Below are 18,732 nucleotides of genomic sequence, written 5' to 3'. Positions count from 1 at the left end.
AAGAACATAAGCCGTGGGTCCCGTGTGCTGGGATCGGTAGTGCGCGTGAAGGAACCCACAACATTTATCCTGAAAGAGTATTTTGATGGGTTAACCCGGTGTTTCACAGGTTCCCTCGGGCTTGCAAGCTACAGTGAAAGAGTAGGGGTTAACCCCAGTGCTTCTGGTTCACATAGCAAGCACCCTTGTTTACAGGTTCCCTCAGGCTTGCAAGCTACAGTGAAAGCGTAGGGGTTAACCCTGGTTTTTCTGGTTCACGTATAACAAGCACCCTTGTTTTACAGGTTTCCTCAAAAAGAATTTACTTCTCACAGTTCTACACAAGCATTGCCGTCTGAAATAATGTTGAAATATCAGACCCTTACAATTACGTTGTTATTTCAATTGTAGAAACCGAAATAAGAACAAATTTAAAAGTGCACATGTTTCGAAGGCCTCCTTGTTACTTACCTGCCTCTGTGACGTCATCAAACTCTTCCAATGATTGCCCGTACACAATCTCCATCATTAAACAGACAGCAATAAATGCTGCAGCTTTCAAAGTCATATTGAAGGGTAGCTTAAACTTAATATAAATAACCCACGGTATAAGGTTCTATAACCATCTACTTGAACCTTCTAGAGATAATGCAGAAATGTTCTGTAGTATGGATGCATATATTATACAGGCAGCCATGTCAACAATCAATAAACCTACACCTCTTTACGGTGACACTACAGAGGTCTTCCGTATACCACTTTGGGGTATAAGAGCCGGGCGGTCTAGTGTACCGGACGCAAGTTCAGCACTTAATTGCATGGAGGTGTTTCAAGCGCTAAAAGTAGCTTTGCACAAAACAATAATTGTGCTTTCTTAATCCACCTGTGTTACCTATTGATTAAAAGGTGTAAAAACGATACCGAGTAACATATATTCGATTCTTCATTTTCATTTTAAGTGTGTGGAATCGATACCACCAGAGCGGATTAATACAGTTGGTCATCGTTTGCTGTTTTTAATTGCTTGCTAGAAAATGCCTCAAACAATTTGATATTAATTAATCTGTGTCATTTTGTTTGGTAATAGCAAGTTCTTAAGTCTTACCATTAGTTTGTATGTAGGCCTTATGTGCGCGTCAATGTGCAGCCATATGCTGCCTTTTATAGCATGTACTATGTAGCACCATTATACTAAAACATAACACAACATGTGAAAACTCGTTCATATTTTAGACCTCTCTATTGCCACAACACAGCCCAAATTTTGCCAACCAGTGTTGAAAACTATATGGAAGCCCCAAATGCAAAGCAAACGAGATGAGCACAGTTTGGAACAATGCTTTACAAATAAAATACTGTGATGGATTTGTTGGAAAAGAAATAAACAAATCTTGTGATATACATGTATTTTTTTTTTTATGGCTGTTTGCAGAAGTGTTGAATTCGGGAATTATTTTGTTCTGTTAAAACGATATGATGTATTGCTAACTATTTGGCCGTCCATGCCAACCAGGACAGTTTCTTTATTCTAAACAATGGAAATGTCTATTGGTTGATGTATGTTCACATACATTCCTATTTCTTGATGATTGGTAGGCAACAACAACAGGCAAGAATACGTCTTTAAAGGGTCTATGTACTTTTTGTTGGACAAAAAAAAAATGCCCACAGATTTACATTGAACTTAAACAGTTTGAAGATAATGATAGTGGAAAGCTTCCCTTAAAATATTACTTGCTGAGGTGCTGTAGTTTTTGAGATATGAGTAAAACAATGTCATGAAAATAATTTTCGTCACAGTGATCATGAGACGAAAATGATTTTAGCATGAAAAAACGTATTTTCATGACATAGTTTTACTCTTTTTTTTTAACTACAGCACCACAGCAACTAATATTTTAAGGTAAGCTTTCTACTATAAAAAGGTGTAAGTTTAATGGTAATCTGTGGACATGGTGTTTTGTGTTACAAAAAGTACCTAAATCCTTTAAATGATGGGCTGTATGTGGATGTATAGGCAGACTATACGAACTGAACCAATTATTTAGGATGATTCCCAATTCTATTTTTAAGGGCGAAAGTGAAGTATTCAAAACAATGACGTAACAAAATACACCGGTTAAAGTTCACGTGACTATTTTTTAATGAAGAGATTGCACGAAAGTACACTTTTATTGGTTACCAAGAGTAATTCACTACATAAGTTGAATATACAAGCAACTATGTCCAATAACTAATTTTCTCATAATATACTGAAATTAAATCGTGATAGGGCAAGTCAATATATTGGATCAATAATCTTTATTTTGGACCCAATGTGAATAAAAGTGTTTAATTCCGAGGATACGCGCAGACTGCTGCAATCAGCAGTGCCATGATTATGGGCCGGGCTAAGCGGTAGAAGGAACTAATTCAAAAAGCGATTAAGCAATAAGACTGATTGACAAATTTCTTTGCTACGCAAAAAATTAATGTGGCAGAAACCATATCAGTGTAAACTTATTGTTAATTTGGCTGGTAACCTGTTTCTGCCAAGCAATACTTGTCTGTGCTAAGCAAGTTTATGTGCTTGGGGCCAGGTAAAAAATTCAATTAAGTTGTACTCCACTTATTATTTATTTTGTTGCTTAGCAGAGGAGTTTGCTAAGCAGTGTTCTCTGCTTAACGGATTTATGCATTGTGCCTGGTAAGGGATTGAAAACCCACTCCACGCTGCTTGGGTGGATCCGATCTGGGCGGGATTCGAACTGGGATCCACAGAGGTGAAAGGCTGGGGAAAACTAGCTGTGGTTTGACTTTCAGATTTGCCTGGATTATAATTTCGGATTGTGATTGTCTATGGTTATTACCTGTGGTTACAGCCAGTACTAATGGTACACAACTAAGGCTTCAGCTAAGGCTGTTTGAAGACTACCAAAGCGCATGTCAAGACGCAGCATAAGCCGGAGCCAAAATTCTACAACATTTTCCCAGATAGACCAACTATATAATATGTGCTAAATGGTGCATTAACCTATCACAGACTTGTTGATGCTTTATGTACACCATAATCTAAACACAGTCAGAATTGATCCGGATTACTGGTCCAATGGGAATCTCTGTCAAACCTCACGCAGACTTCGAGTTACAATCGCACCGGATAGCCTGCGTTCCGGGAATTCCGGTAACCCCCAGGAACTCGGAATCCGGATTAACTCCAAGCCATGCCCAGTAGTGCACAGTAATATTCTAATGATGATTATAGGTATACGGTTCTCTCACATTCACATGCTATAGATTTCTTGCTTAGTGTGTATTATTACATGCTACAGGAATGATATAACTATTGCACAGTGCAGTATTTCAAATCAAACTATTGCAAATACATATCAGAGTCTGCCACCTTAAAATATTGATATTTCACATTAAATTAGTGCATAAAAACTGACGCAAAACATGTCTTAGCTGCTCAAAATTAACAAAAAAATATTTAAATTTGCTGTAAATATTTTACTTTTTTTTTTAATTAACAGGATTATTTAACAGTGGTATACAAACACACATTCATAGATTTACTCCTTAATTATTTGTTTCAGAAGCAAAGTTTAAACATTTTCCCAGCTGATTAAAACAAATACATTTTACTGAATTGCCAATAAATAAAATTAAATTTTTAGAAACGAAAAAAGACACGTTGTCAAAAGAAGACGGAATGAATAAGAGATGACCATGAATAAGGCACAATGAATACCGAACACCTTCATACAAAGGCTTTAACTCATAAATAAGTTGATTTATAAATATCTTTAAAAAATGATTTTTTGGGGGATGCTTTGAAAAGTTTAACAAAATAAAATGCAGGGGAGAAACTACCCTCGCAAAGTCGGGCAAATAGTTGAGAAATGTTACAAGTGTACTTGATTTAGATATACATTATGGAGACCAATGGCAAAACATTGGAATGTTGAAGAGTCCAGTGTGCTCCAGAGAGAGCATTGTGTGCAAAGTCTGAGGGCACTTGTTAAGTGAATGGAAAAGTAAAAAAGATTGTTCCATAATGGTGCATTTTGGAGAATAATGTGTTTGATCAGTGTACAATTTTAGGCAATATAACTTTGTGCCCCCATATGCGCAATGGTTTATTTTAAAATAAATATTTTGCTTGTATTGTAAATAATATACTGAAGAAAAATATAATGTTAGGAAGTAGCTATAACTAGTAAACTTGCAACCATGTATGAACCTCACATTGTATGAGTGTTGAATCTCAAAGCTTTTAAGCAAAAATAACTGCTCAGGGAGGGGCACCAGTTGCACCAATGTAAACGTTAGTTATGTTTGGTTGGTTGCCAGCTTCTGTCAAGCAAAATTTTGTTCGTGCTTAGGAAGTTTGTATGCTGATATGCTTCATGAAAATGAGACCTGTTGGTGTGGTCGAGCCAACACTCATCTCATAAAGAGAGTTACAGACGACTGTATCCACACGTTTACTATAGTCATAGTTACATCCTTTCATCCAAACCATGCAAAGCTTCAAACATTACTAACCCATGTTAAAACACCAAAAGCACAAATAATATGATATATCTTATAAACAGTGAAAAATAGAAGTTGATTATCGACACCTTACAGCTGCAACAAGACCTAAGCGGCGGCATTTTAGTAATGGTCCATATATTTACAACTGTACAATATCATTATTTAAAATACTCCTCTAACATCTATTTCATAACAAAAATATTATTCGGTGAATATTCCTAAGATTATTTTAGAGGCTCTGAGACACTTAATTATTTAAACATTTATTATATTTATATTATTTACATGTTTATACATCTATTTAAAATCGTGTGCGTCTACATGACGACGTGATTGTCAAGTTCGTTCCAAAGATTTGAGGGAAAAAAACGATACGATTTTTATTACCGTCCACTTTGATAAATAATCTTACAATAAAACGCGACCAGCACGTTTTAGGCCCCTACCAATCCAGAAGTGTTGGCTCTAAGCAGTACAATTTTAAACTCAACAGCTCTATGAAGATTAGCCATAAGGTTGCAGGTTTGATTTCGGTTTTAATATTTCGAATTTTTTGTTCTGACGGTCCTGTTTTCTTACTTTTTGTAGTATGAGGATAATTAGAAATGAGGCCATGTCCGAACTAGCGGCTATGCCTGTGGCTGTTGTCAAGGGCGTTGCTTAGGATATCGTATGCTTCAACGCATGAAACACTGTGATCCAACCAGAGCCATAGCCGCTTATTCGGAAATGGCCTTATTTTAGATCTTCTTAGTTGGTTCGTATTTGTAATTGGTCCGTATTTGATACTTTTTGAATACAGACTGGTCTTTGAAATGAACATGAGAGACGACCAAGGATAAAAATTACAAAACCCCAAACACGGAAAGTTGACTGAGTATATTATTCGCTATCATAAAATAAAATAGACAGAAGTTTAGTTGTACATAAGATAAATACATAAACAAATAAATAGAAGAAACTAAAACATGAGCCCTATAAGCGTAATGGTAACCAGCACCACACGCAATTTTGCTATTATTGTTGATTTGTTTGTTACACAAATGAAACCTTCACAGCCTTAAGGAGGTTGAATTGAGTTTTATTTTTACAACATTAAGAAAAGTTAAAAATTTAACTGATTTATTGTTGCCATGGAAAAAAACTGTGGAAAACGTGGGTAAATTATGACCCATGACCTTAAACAATGTGTCGGCCATTTTTTTCACACCTGGTCCGTCACTACAGCACCAATCTCTAATTTGGATTTGGTCCTGTTGTGTACAAGTTTAAAAAACATGGCTTTATTAGCTTAAATGTGCAACAGTAGATACAAACTTATGCAAAAGAGTGGTGTTGTAGCCGGATGTGACGTCACTTTTGTGACGTCATTGGTACATGACTTTTGCTCCCGATATTTATATACAACATTTGAAGTCATTCTTCTTCTCGTAGTTATTGGTGAGACTCAAACCACTCTCAGACACCTCCTTATCTTCCCGCTTGTGTAATTTCCTGAAATTATATTTAAAGTAATATTATATTAAAGATATATTATGAACTCATATAAAACATAAAACCTCAGACAGTTTAAGCCTTGGGCGTGTATTCTTTTACATTGGGGACATTTGACTCACAAATACTGCTTCAACATGTGAATTAACGTAACATTTAACATTATAGAACCTATCAAAAATACTTCAACATGCAAGAACATTCCGTAAATCGGGGTTCTTTTTCGATCTTCCAGTTCCAAACATTACAAACTTGTACAAATAAATCTTACAGAAGCAAAGCAACATATCTTTTATTGTTTCAGGGGTTTGGGAATTGATGTCAACTCAGCAACAAATACATCATTCCCCGAAACGTTATGTGTTGTCGTTCTACATCGCATCTAAATGCTCTTAAATCTCCCCTGCCGTCTCTATAAGCAATTTGGAGATGTTGTGAACACAGTAACACTATTTGGTGTGGCTATTAAGTAGAAATGTACACCTAATTGCTAGTGCATTCCTACAGTGTCCACCATCTCAAAAAGACTTATTGAACTGGTGGTATGAATTAAAACGTAGTTGTTGACCTTATCTGAATGAACCGTTTGCCTTTGATATACGGGGCAATTTAGATCTCATTTGGTGCTCGATATGCAGTATTGTGTTCCTCCTTTTGTGTCTTCATTGGGTTCTGGGAATCTTAGGAATTCTTTACAGGAATGTAGGGTATCTTTTGTATTAGAAGAAAAGAGTGTGGTCAAGTATGTGAACATAGTGTGGAACCTCCGTTACATAACGGGTATGGTGTTGGCTTTGATGCATGGTACTGTGCACCAGCTCTTCATTCCATCGTTATTGGGCATCTTTAATTTCATTTCATTAATTAATTCTGGATGTGAAGCCAAGGACTCTCAGAAACGTGAACTTAATCTTCACTGTACTGGCCAAGAACCCAATGGAGAGAAGACAAGGAAGGAAGTTTCAGTTTTAGATGTGGGAGGAAAACCACAGGAAAAGCCACTCAATCAGGTAGGGACTTAAAAACCCGATCCACATAGTGCCCGCGGTGTGATTTGAACCGGGGTCTTATTTGAGGTGGATGACGAGGGTAGACACCACTACGCCAACCTGAACACCCTGTTAGTTACTGTACTGGCTCTGAGCGAACTCTGGGATTTATCTTAATTATTCCCCAAGATTGTATCTTAATCTATATTGCTGAGGAAAGTGTAATGTCACATAATAAATCACGATGTATTATACGCCTCTCTTAATATTTATACATGAGGTACGTTACAATGCTAACTCAAAACGAGGCAATGGGCGCAGCCACTGCAAGTAAGGGGGGACGTGCGCCCTTAGCCTCATTTTGGGTAAGAATTATGACGTCATGCATAAATATTAAGAGAGGCGTATTGACAACCCAGTATGAATATAGTACAACTTTGTTACTACTAACAACTCTCAGAATTGTTACAATAAAATTAAGTTTTTGTGTGTGTTAATTTCAGATGTTCAAGAATATAAAATGTGACCATACCTCGTAAGGTCTTCTACTGCTTCTTCTACGTTACTTCCATCCTTTGCACTACACTCTATAAACAAGGCGTTGAAGGACTGTAGGTAATAACAATAACATTCATTTATCAATTATGTTCAATCTTAAGATCCTCGTGCATTACTATTTGTACTCGGAATGTAGTATGGCCATACCACATTTATACCATATTATGTACCCTCTCACACTTTAACTTAACGTGTTCTGGGTGCTGGATATAAGGATTTCATTTGAGGGTTTTCGAGGAGGAGGTATATTTGTAAATTTGGGGAGATTGTAATCGATTATAAGAGCAAAGAGGGGAACCCCCTTCCATTTGTATATCGGCTAGTTCTCCAGTTCTGCGATAGCTTATGTCGTCTTGGTTTACAACCAAGATAACTACGATGCAATGTACATGTGGCCGCCAACTGTGGGGTCGATTCTAGTTATGTAACCTCAAATAGTTACAGTCAAGCAACGTTGGGTGAATAATTATTAAACAAACAATATAATATTATTTAAGAAAAATGTGGCGTCGTTTTGATCAATGTACCTTGAAAAAAGACTATGACCAATAATGTGAAATACTGTAAAAAAAAAAATACCGAGGGTGTCTTCTTCATTCATTCATTCATTCGTTTAATCTTATATTTGTATATTTTTATTTTTAATCTTATAACAGAGTACAAACAATATTTTTTTAAGGAACAACCAATAAACAAAGCTATGTAGGGTGAGGACACAAATAGAGTATGGAGGCAAAATCTGGAAGCCGAGGCTTATGCAGGGATGCCTGGGGATAGACAATAAACTGGGACAAGAACGAACGGACTGGCAAATAGATTAAAGACAGACATGATGAAGACAACAACATTGAGAATACTAGTTGCATAACAATAATAATACCAATAACAAAGACACCGAGTAACAATATAAAAACGTTTGCTGACAACTAAGCAAAAGTAAAATGAGAGTAAGTAGGCAAACTATGTCAAATAATGTACTCGATACTAAATAACGAATATATACAATGCTAGCATAGTTGCCATACACTGTCAATCCACTGATAGCAAATAATAATATTCAACACAAGAACTGATTGATAATTTTGAAATTTAAATCTGAAGAATCGATACTTAATATTCGAAATAATAGAGTTCTTACCGAAGCAAGTCTCTCTCCATCTTCTGTGCGCACGCATCTTATTCCCTCAGCCTGTGCAGATGCGCGCGCATCCACCTTATTAGCGCATATCATCACCGGTATCGGCTTGTTAGCGCCCTCCTGTGGAAATAATCAAAACATCATTTTATACTCCATTAACTTTTAATTAGTTACCAAAACACGGTAACTTTATCGATGTTGTAATTGTCCGGACCTTCGTCAATGATTATCAGAGCTTGTGTTAAATTCTTATTAATGAACATGTTTATATCTTAGCTTTTGTCGTCAATACCAAACCATTTTGTGCATCAGTTTCTCCATCCAGGACTCACCGTGTTTTTTTTATAAGGAAGACCTATAGTCTAACTGCCCTACAAATATATATATATATATTATGGTGAACAAAGCAGCAGTTTTTTTTAATGTTTGTGTTAATGCTTACCTCAATAGCTTCAATCCAGTCGCGTACATTAATGAAGGACCTTTCGTACGTACAGTCATATAACAATAAAACACCATCTGCACGTCGGAAATACGATTTGGCGATGCTACGAAATCTTTCCTGCCCTGCTGTATCCCATAGCTGTAATGACGTCACTTTATCGTCTATCTCGATGGTTTTCATTTGGAAGTCGACGCCTGTTTTATGTATGAATAAGAATGGTGTTAGTTAAGATGACGTATTGAATGTGTACAGTACACACTCATAAAGTAGGTACTTTTTACCCGTTTTTAGCTAATTTGTTTTGCCTTTGGTCGGAGTGATAATTAAAAGGGAATGTACACGTCTGACAATTATTACCGCAGCAACGTTTCTCAATCTCACCAGATATAATTCCCTGCGTGGACTTATTCGCTCCGAATTCGAAATATTTTTAAACTAAATTTGCAGATGTTGGTTTTATTGTGTACATTAACCTTTATAGGATGAAACAATCGAAAGGTTCCAAATTGCCTTTAATTCTATCCCATGTATTCCGTCTGGCTGTTTCCTTTTTGATAATGGTTGATTTGATGGTAAATTCCATTGTCAATTAATTATGATCATAAACCACTTCTGTCCCGACTCTGTCTATCTTCCATTAATTACTATCCTTGAGTTCTACATTACATCAATATCTACCCTAAAATAACACTCCATTAAATAATGTGCATGACGTACGTACTGCTGCACTACACGAAGCTTATGTGAGACTACTAAATCAATACATTGTCAGTAGCGGTAGACACATTTTTATTTCTATTTCAATAACATGAGAACCGTACAAACAGTCAATCCCGATCACACTACATTAATTTATCTTCTAAAACCCCCTTCTTTGGGTTTATTAATTCAAGGGGTCACCGATGTTCCAGACGTCTACTCTAAACCTCTTTGGACAAAGTTGACAGGGAACTGATCAAAATTATGTCGACAAACTGACACAAAACCAGATTACAAATCCCATTTTTTTTAACCTGTTTCAAACTTTGACTCAGGCTTCCCGGCTGGACCCGGGAACTTTAAAAAGTGACCTTCGTTGTCATACACGGAGATACGCAGTTCGTACGTTTTTGTGTAAACGTATAAAGCCAATACCCGTCTTTATCATCATTGCAGATAAGGCAAAGGAACCAGTCTAAACACTAGGGTGGCTTCACAACCGAGTCATTTTGACATTATTAGTCATATGACTCACACAATCTGTGTTTAACCACATTGTGAAATTACTTTCTTATTAATTCAAGTGCAGACATTTATGCGCGTGATAATAAGGCAAATTCTACAACATACTATGATCTACTTAGGCAATACGCCCTCTACGTCCTGTGCAAGTTAGTTTGTTGTTGTTCCTCACCTGCTGTTATACATAGCTGGATTCTTCCTGGTTTACCCAGTATCATTTCTGGAATGTCCAGCAGAGTTTGCGTGTTGTAGTTTAGTACATACAGTCATTTACATAAATATTGACTAACATATTAATTTACATATTGATTTACTTAACGTCGTTTGCGTATAAGTTGTAGTTAGTACAGTCGTTTACATATTGATTTACATATTTAGAAATCGAACGACGCATTCCATAATCATTCGACTGCAATAATATGTAGGCCGAAACGTTTTGCACAAGAATGTATGTGAAATTGTTGCCATTCACACAATTGTTTTGACTAAACATGTGACGAGGCAACGTTAATGTTTTCTATCCCATGAATCTCAAACTAGACACTCACTACAGCTTTAAAACTATCTTGAAAATACACTTGTAAAGTCTGTAAATGTTGAAAACGCATTGGTTCCTTTCTTTTCATTGAAGTCGGTGTTAACTTTGTTTAAAACCCCCTTTTTAACATGAACATTTTCTGTTGACTTGTTCTGGTTTTTGTAAGTGTACAATTATTTTGCTGAGATGTATGTGATGCACTAAAAACAATCAAAGTTTAGTTAACATTCGATTAGATGTCTTACCTAATGTGGAGTTGAGGTTACTTTGGAAGATTCCTTTGCACAGGCGCATTATGAAGCTAGACTTGCCAACAGCTGCGTCTCCAGCTAACACTATTTTGTACATACGTTCCGGTGGACTTTGAGGTCTTTTTGGTTGTATCTAGAAACGAAAACAGATTTAGGTTAGAGAGGACTATGCCCGAGTTTAATTAAGTAACAATGAGTTGGGAAACAGTCGTCGTTTATCGTCTACACGTAACATCTTTAAAGGAACACGTTGCCTTGGATCGGACGAGTTGGTCCATGAAAAGCGTTTGAAACCGTTTGTTATGAAATGCATATGGTTAGAAAGATGTTTTAAAAGTAGAATATAATGATCCACACAAGTATCACTCAAAATTGCACGGTTTTCATTTTACGTCGCGAACAAACACGGTCGGCCATTTATGGGAGTCAACGTTTTGACTCCCATAAATGGCCGACCGTGTTTGTCGACGAGGTAAAACGAAAACCACGCAATTTCGATGCATATTTGTGTAGATCATTGTATTCTACTTTTACAACATCTTTCTAACCATAACGATTTTATAACAAACGGTTTTAAAAGACCAACTCGACCGATCCAAGGCAACGTGTTCCTTTAAACGGCTGTTACCGTACGTATCATACGTTCAGGTGGACTCTGAGATCGTTTCATTGAATCTAATATCGAGGGTAGAAAAGGTTACGTCAAAGTGATTTGCAATAGTCGTCGTTTAACATCTAAACAAAGGTGTTTGAGCATCGTTGACGGCTGTTTGCTTACTGTATCCACTGAATTGTAGAATATGCGACTTGTCGATTTGTTTTTGATACCAAGTACAGTGAGAACAAAATTAACACGGCGAGAACTACAATATTATGTATTAACAAAACCAAAATACCCACCAACACACATTCTTAATCATATGACCTTTGGGGCATATATTTTGTTCTTTCTACTGTCCTAGTAGTGTCAAATTGTGTACACACATTTCCTTGCAGAGCACCGCAGACTTTATAAACCCCACGTATAAGTCCCTTTCCTTTACGATTTGTTCTACTTGATCTCCATCTGGTATGTCGTTTATGAGAGCACACCCTGTCCCCTGATAATACGATACTCAATTGAAAAGCAATTCGATTGGTTTCACCGGAAGTTATCCAGAAGTGTTAATGTCTGGCCGAAAAATAATCTAAATTATTAAAAAACTACACTACATTTGCAAAAATCCACCACACAGCAAACAACAAACATTATGTTAGTAGTACGATAACTTCAAGTTCTACTTGTTTTTAAGTCATTTGCACACAAAACATTCAATATAAATAAATAAAAAATAAACAAATAATCAATAAAGTATGTCATCAAGAGTGTGTTTCGGGTTGTGCTTTTTGAAACTTCATTATTTCACAATCTGCTATTAATATCATTTTTACAATCAACATAATATAAAAACAGCAAAAACACCGCAAACAAGTAAGCAACCAGTTAAACCATGAGACCAATCTGTGTGTACCTCTTCCTGATCACTACTGCCGAAAAGTTCTTCAAAAAATCCAGCAAACTAATTAGCAATTAATAAATAAAACATTGTTACCTGAATAACGATTCACAATGTACCAGTTTATAGCGCCGGTATCCGCCTATTTCACATTTTTTGTATTTATTTTATTTTATTTTATTTTATTTTATTTTTATTTATCTATTTATTTATTTTTTTTTTGGGGGGGGAGGGGTTGGGGACACATAAGTCTGGACACTAGTTGGGACACAAATTTAATGCCCGAGATTCAAACCCACATTCTGGTGATTTTGCAAATATAACTTGACGTCATGGACACATCAATGTTAAGACTTGTTTAAGCTTTCCCATAAAATGTAACTGACAGAGCAACCAACGAAATGCTCTTTATTGCGATCGTCGGCAATCATTTGAAGTCATATATTATATCTCATTATAGATGGTAAACGGGCAGGAGTGTTACCAACGGGCACCTCTCAGGTCAACGTAGTTTATTTTGAGTATTTTGCACGCGGTTTCTGTAAAGTGGCAACAACAAAGATGTGCATTGGATGTGGTTTCAAAATCACCATCCTCGACTCCAAAGGGTCGACCACCAAGTTGGTTATTTTATTGGCCAAAGTTCAGCTAACATGGAATGTGCATATCATTATCAATATCATTGAGCCCTGTAGCATTGTCTAGTGATATTACACCCTATCTCACCTTCGTTGGTACCTGTGGAAGCGCCCTCTTGCGACCAGAGTTACGAGGTGAGATGTTACGCTGCAGTCTTTCATTCTTCAAAGAGGCGACTGGTTCGTGGACCGGTGACTTTTTAGCAACCGTGACGTCAGACTTATTTAAGGCGGTGACGTCATCCGTTATAGACTCCACTCTTTGAGTTTGGGTTGGCTATAAGAGGGAAGAAATATTGTTTGATACCACTGTGCCTCATTGTTCACTTAATCTAAGCAAACAGAACAGCTGCCCCAAAACTAACCCTTGTGGCACGATACTATGCTGTCATAGATAGAATTAAAACGTTGAACAATGAATCGTTTGCTGCAATTAATCAAGGGACCCTTCGCTGATTGCTCTCGTGTGAATGGAACTCCAATAATCAATGTTGTATTCACCTGCTACACCAATGCTACAATTTAACAAGGGACACTTCATACATTTCTCCCGTGTGAAAGGGGCTAAAGTAATGTCAGTTGTACCCACCTGTTGATTATCGCAGACAACCACAGCTTCCTTGATTGTAATCTCCTCGATAGGGGTCGCCCTTCTAATATCCTCATCCACGCAGTTTGATTCCAGCTCTGAATCCAACTCGTGTGGATCCCGTAATGTGGAGTTACCAGAATCTGATGTCAAAATAGTAAGAAATAATAATAATAACAACAATATTCATAATAATTATGGTTCAGAATAATTCTTATAAAGCGCACTAATCCTAGATATTGGATCAAGACGCTGGATCACATCAGATCGGAAATAATTACGTATTTGAAAAAAAAAAAAACTCAACTCACACACAAGAATTTCAACACGAACCCATTTCACACACACTCAGTCTTGTGTATATAATGACATTGAAGTATCGAGCGTATAACTTACCTTTGTTATGTGTTAATAAAATTGTAATTTGCATAATCCCTTTATTTCACAAGGGCTCGTGTTGGATGTTATGAGAATACAACTTGCCATTTGACAACTAACTGGTAACGCTTATCTCAAAATGCTAGTCAGATACCTCGAGATAAACTAACTGATAGTAATCCAACAGTCTTCAGCACAGGTTGGGTCAGGTGTGTAAACAAATATTCGTTCTTACACAAGAAACTAAGGCGTAATGTATACGAGTCAATGTGGAATTCCCTTGAAACAGCTGACTAGTATGTGTTGTAGACAATCCAGCGGATAAACGACCTTATTCTTTGGCAACCCCTAATAACAGTAGTGCTTTTCGACGAGGCGCAAGTTATCTCTAAGGTTTGTGTTGGGTTTTCAGACCTGAAATTTCATCTTTGAGAGGGCAAGGCGACTATCATTTTGAAAAAGGAGCTTCCAATACTGTCATTCCATTTAATTCCAGGCTTGGGTTTATGCACTTTACGGGGTTAATTAAAATAAGATACAGGAAAATGTATAAGCAACTTTACGCTGGTAGTAAGTGTCATTAAACGCACCCGTTTTCGCATATATCATAATAAAACAAAACATTAAAATACAAAATAAAGGTCACAGCAATTGTCTTTGTTCACACCAACATTTCTAATAGCAAAAAGGGAGGGCATTCATTCATGTGAGATGTTAGTGAAATTGTTGTTTTAATTTATTGGTTTAGGCCAATATCCATGACAAATGTATCTGACACTGCCATAGTTTTTGGAGTGGAAATTCTTGTCTGCTTACTGCGCATTATTAAACATGGCTCAACTGTACTCGAAAGCAAATGTTTTTATTAAGCTAAAATTTCCTACTGCGCAGTATTAAAGATGGCTCAACTGTATGCAATGCAAATGCCAAGTGAATTTGACGTCACAGCTTTATTATTATTGTACATCATAGTGTAATTATTTCACATTAGCGAATCGATGTAACACTTGTAACACTAATTTCGCCTCGCAAATAAAGTATGAGTCGGACTAAACACACAAGAAAACGTAATCCAAGATGGCGCAATAAGGCTTATTGTAGGTGATGACGTCATTTGAGTCTGGGCCATTAGGCCAGTGAGTACAAGAAAACATTAAAACACTGCAAACGTGTGGGGGAAATTCTTTGAGAAAACTTTCATTATATTTCATGAACTTACCTTCGTAGTCAAATTTATATAACGGTTTGTATGAGGCTTTAAAATAAGGATAGTATACAAACATTTATATTTGTACGTAAAGTCAGAGTTCACTTTCTTGGTCAGCATAACCCACAACATTTTAAGGCCACTAAAGTACCTGATTTAGTGTTATTTAGTTTTGAAAATGAGAAAACAGAAATAGTAGTTGCAAAACAGAATGACCTATGGTATCAATGCAAAATTTAGTTAATGGCCTGTTATTTTACAAATAATATACTTTTTAGAGTGATAGTTTTAAAGCCCCTTTCTTTATTCTTGGGCTACGTTAGTCATGTGGGCTTTCGTTTAGAGACTTCGTAAAGTTGGACGACCCTTAGACCGTATCCCAGGCCAAAACACGTGGTTTCGAAAAGGCCGAAAATATCCCCGGTCTATAAATTTGTATTTGTGACAGAAAAAAAAGTATATAATATGATTTATGGATACCAGCAAGAAGTTGTTGGAAGTACGCCAAAATGGTACCAGTATAAAAACTCCTATGTCATGTCATGTGGTTCTTGCTCACGTGTTTTATGCAGGGTTGCTTGTAGCCTAGCTAGAGGCAGATAATTGTCCAGCGAGCGTTTTTGTTTATTGTAAAAATTATTCATAAAAGAGATAGATTGGAAAGTTCCTACAATGTATTAGCAATGCCCTTGGGTCTTGTTTGGGCTTGTCCACTGAATTAAACAACTTGACCTTGTGCGTCACTAATAAACTGACTATTGAGTTTTCTTCATTTGTGTTCAACGCACAGTTTTTTTTATGAATTATTAATTGAGGACTTCCCAATATCCAAGCAATGTTTTTGAAATGAAAATAATTGACTAATTCATTCAGATTGTAAAGGGTTGTTGTTGTTGTTGTTGTTGTTGTTGTTGTTGTTGTTGTTGTTGTTGTTGTTGTTGACAGACACTTGATAATTTAAACACCAGTACTCTCACTTGGTACATCCCAAAATATTCATACAATAAACCTGTGTATACTTTTGCTCCATTGGTCATAGAATATGCAAGAAATTATTAAAAAGAACAAAATATACCCTTGTTGTGCGAAAAGAAAGATGTAATGTCATTACCTCACAATGAAACGATTACGAATACGTCGACTACCGACTAATCTGGTATTGTTTTATTGTATCGAAACTTTTGATATTGTATTGTAACAACGCTATGCAGAATCCGAATACTCGAAAAATCCGAATAACCGAAATGTAACTTACCGACTTCATCTGGATAGCTTTCACCATCGGCTGTTTGGTGATAAACGAATCGCCGTTTAGTCGAACCAGATCCAGGCAGACAAAGCATTGGAGATTCACTCTCTACGGAATCTTGAGATATTAGACTCCGCCTTCTTCGACTAAATCTGCATATAATGAATAATGTACAAACTTGATTATTCACTCTCTACGGAATCTTGAGATATCAGAATCTGCCGCCTTCGTCTAAATCTGCATATCATGAATACTGTATAATCTTGATTATTCACTCTCTACGGAATCTTGAGATATCAGAATCTGCCGCCTTCGTCTAAATCCGCATATCATGAATACTATACAATCTTGATTATTCACTCTCCACGGAGTATTAAATATTAAAATCCGCCTCCAACTAAATCTGCGTATCATGAATAATTCATAAACTTAATTATACACTCTCTACGGAGTCTCGAGATAGCAGACTCCGCCTCATTCAACTAAATCTGCATATTATGACTACATTATCATAAAGTTACTAATTATATTTTGAGTATGATTTGAAACTTTGCACAGTGGAAGTATAACTTTAAAAGAGGTTTGCGGTAACACTGTGTGAATATCTCTTTTGGGTAGTGTTGGCTCTAGAAATAATACAAACACACTACATTAATCTGGTTCACCCGGGCACTCTTGTAAGTCTAGGATCAAGACCCTTGATGGAAAACAATGCCAAATCTGCTTACCCTTTCTAGCAAATGCATGCTTCATTGTTACAAAATAATTATGCGAGTAATAATACAAATATGAAAACAGACTCGACAATGCCGATTGCGATTCTCTTGGAATGTATTAATTTACTTTCAAACAAAACAGTTTATTAAAATACTTACGAATCAGCAGCGGCCATGTTTAAGGTCAAAGGTGAATCTTCACCATAATGCACCATGCTGAAGGCATTCCTCTTCTGATTGGTTGGTGTAACAGAGCGTGACCGTTGATGCTGATACTAAAGATAAACAAGAAAACGCACATTTAAATTGACCCAATACCCGACGTTGTGTATCAACATGTTGTGAGGAGCTGAAATTTGACTGCTTCCATTTTACGACGAGTAATAAATTATAGGTCGCACTTTATTTGCAACTTGAGCCTTTGTGTGTGGTGTACAGTAATGACTGTTTGATTTATACCACACGTTGTCTTAATCTGATCATTGCTGCTGTTAATTCAAATACCTTTATTCGAAAAACATAAAACAATAAGTCATCACAAATCATTCAGGCATGAGTTTGTAATTTTGTTTGCCACAATTTTAATCATCAACGATTGTACCTTTACTATCTCCATTACTATCAAGTAATAAACAACAAGGGAACCGAATGGGTAACATTTAAAAAGTTGAGATTTGAGCAAAGAAGTATTGACTGTAGCAGGACATGAACCAACGACCTCCGGATTAACGCACCGGAGCCCTACCATTGGGTAAGTCACTTTGGTCAATCGCCTGTAGGGTTAATCTAGAGGTCGTTGGTTCATGTTCTACCACAGTCAACATTTCTCTGTTCAAAGCCAAACAAGTCAATTGATGCTGTAATTTAAGTACCATAAATCCAATCACACACGGGTTTTTTATTCTGAGGCGAGACTTCTGCTGTTTGAATTATGTTTTAAACAGTTATAGTCAAACAACAGTACAACCAGAATATAATGTTAAGATAATCGAGAAAGGTTTGATTTTTTTTTTTTTTTTTAAGAATGATCACAAAGAGAAGTCAACTGCTTACCCGCTTCATACTGTCAACAGTGGCTCGTAGATCGTCATTTGTATCTTGTAATCTTCTGTTTGCCTCCCTAAAACATAAAACCATCATTCATTATTTATTTTAAAAACTAGCATAAAACTGCCCTCGTCTACATTGGCAATTTTGACATTGCATATACTTAACTGCACATGTGCGTACAAAATTTCATACTAAATTGTTCTTTTGTTTACGAATATTATGTCATTATAAATTAACTCTGGAGTCTCGCAAAGTTTAAAATATTGGAACCCGTATCG

At 36.4% G+C, this 18,732-nt stretch overlaps 1 protein-coding gene across 8 annotated transcripts in view; it reads right to left on the bottom strand.

Annotated features, from left to right (window-relative positions):
• Window positions 1-2,098: 2,098 nt before the first annotated feature.
• Window positions 2,099-18,732, bottom strand: part of LOC139943500 (ras and EF-hand domain-containing protein homolog) — a 43,047-nt gene continuing 26,413 nt past the window's right edge. For 4 of the 8 annotated variants that reach the window (XM_071940314.1, XM_071940315.1, XM_071940319.1 and 1 more), the window contains 12 exons: window positions 18,458-18,524; window positions 17,564-17,679; window positions 16,695-16,840; window positions 15,452-15,487; window positions 13,855-13,997; window positions 13,354-13,542; window positions 12,643-12,690; window positions 11,126-11,264; window positions 9,119-9,315; window positions 8,677-8,796; window positions 7,513-7,589; window positions 2,099-5,991 (listed from right to left, as the gene is read on the bottom strand). In XM_071940314.1, coding sequence (XP_071796415.1) covers window positions 5,895-5,991; window positions 7,513-7,589; window positions 8,677-8,796; window positions 9,119-9,315; window positions 11,126-11,264; window positions 12,643-12,690; window positions 13,354-13,542; window positions 13,855-13,997; window positions 15,452-15,487; window positions 16,695-16,840; window positions 17,564-17,679; window positions 18,458-18,524 — 1,375 coding nt within the window. In that variant the 3' untranslated portion in view covers window positions 2,099-5,894. The remainder of the gene's footprint in view (window positions 5,992-7,512; window positions 7,590-8,676; window positions 8,797-9,118; window positions 9,316-11,125; window positions 11,265-12,642; window positions 12,691-13,353; window positions 13,543-13,854; window positions 13,998-15,451; window positions 15,488-16,694; window positions 16,841-17,563; window positions 17,680-18,457; window positions 18,525-18,732) is intronic. The other 4 variants (XM_071940318.1, XM_071940322.1, XM_071940317.1 and 1 more) reach the window with 3 other exon arrangements.

The sequence above is a fragment of the Asterias amurensis genome, chromosome 10 (assembly GCF_032118995.1).
Source record: "Asterias amurensis chromosome 10, ASM3211899v1".
Lineage (NCBI taxonomy): Eukaryota > Metazoa > Echinodermata > Asteroidea > Forcipulatida > Asteriidae > Asterias > Asterias amurensis.
Note: the sequence above shows the minus strand (reverse complement) of the source record. Positions and strands in the feature narration are given on the sequence as shown.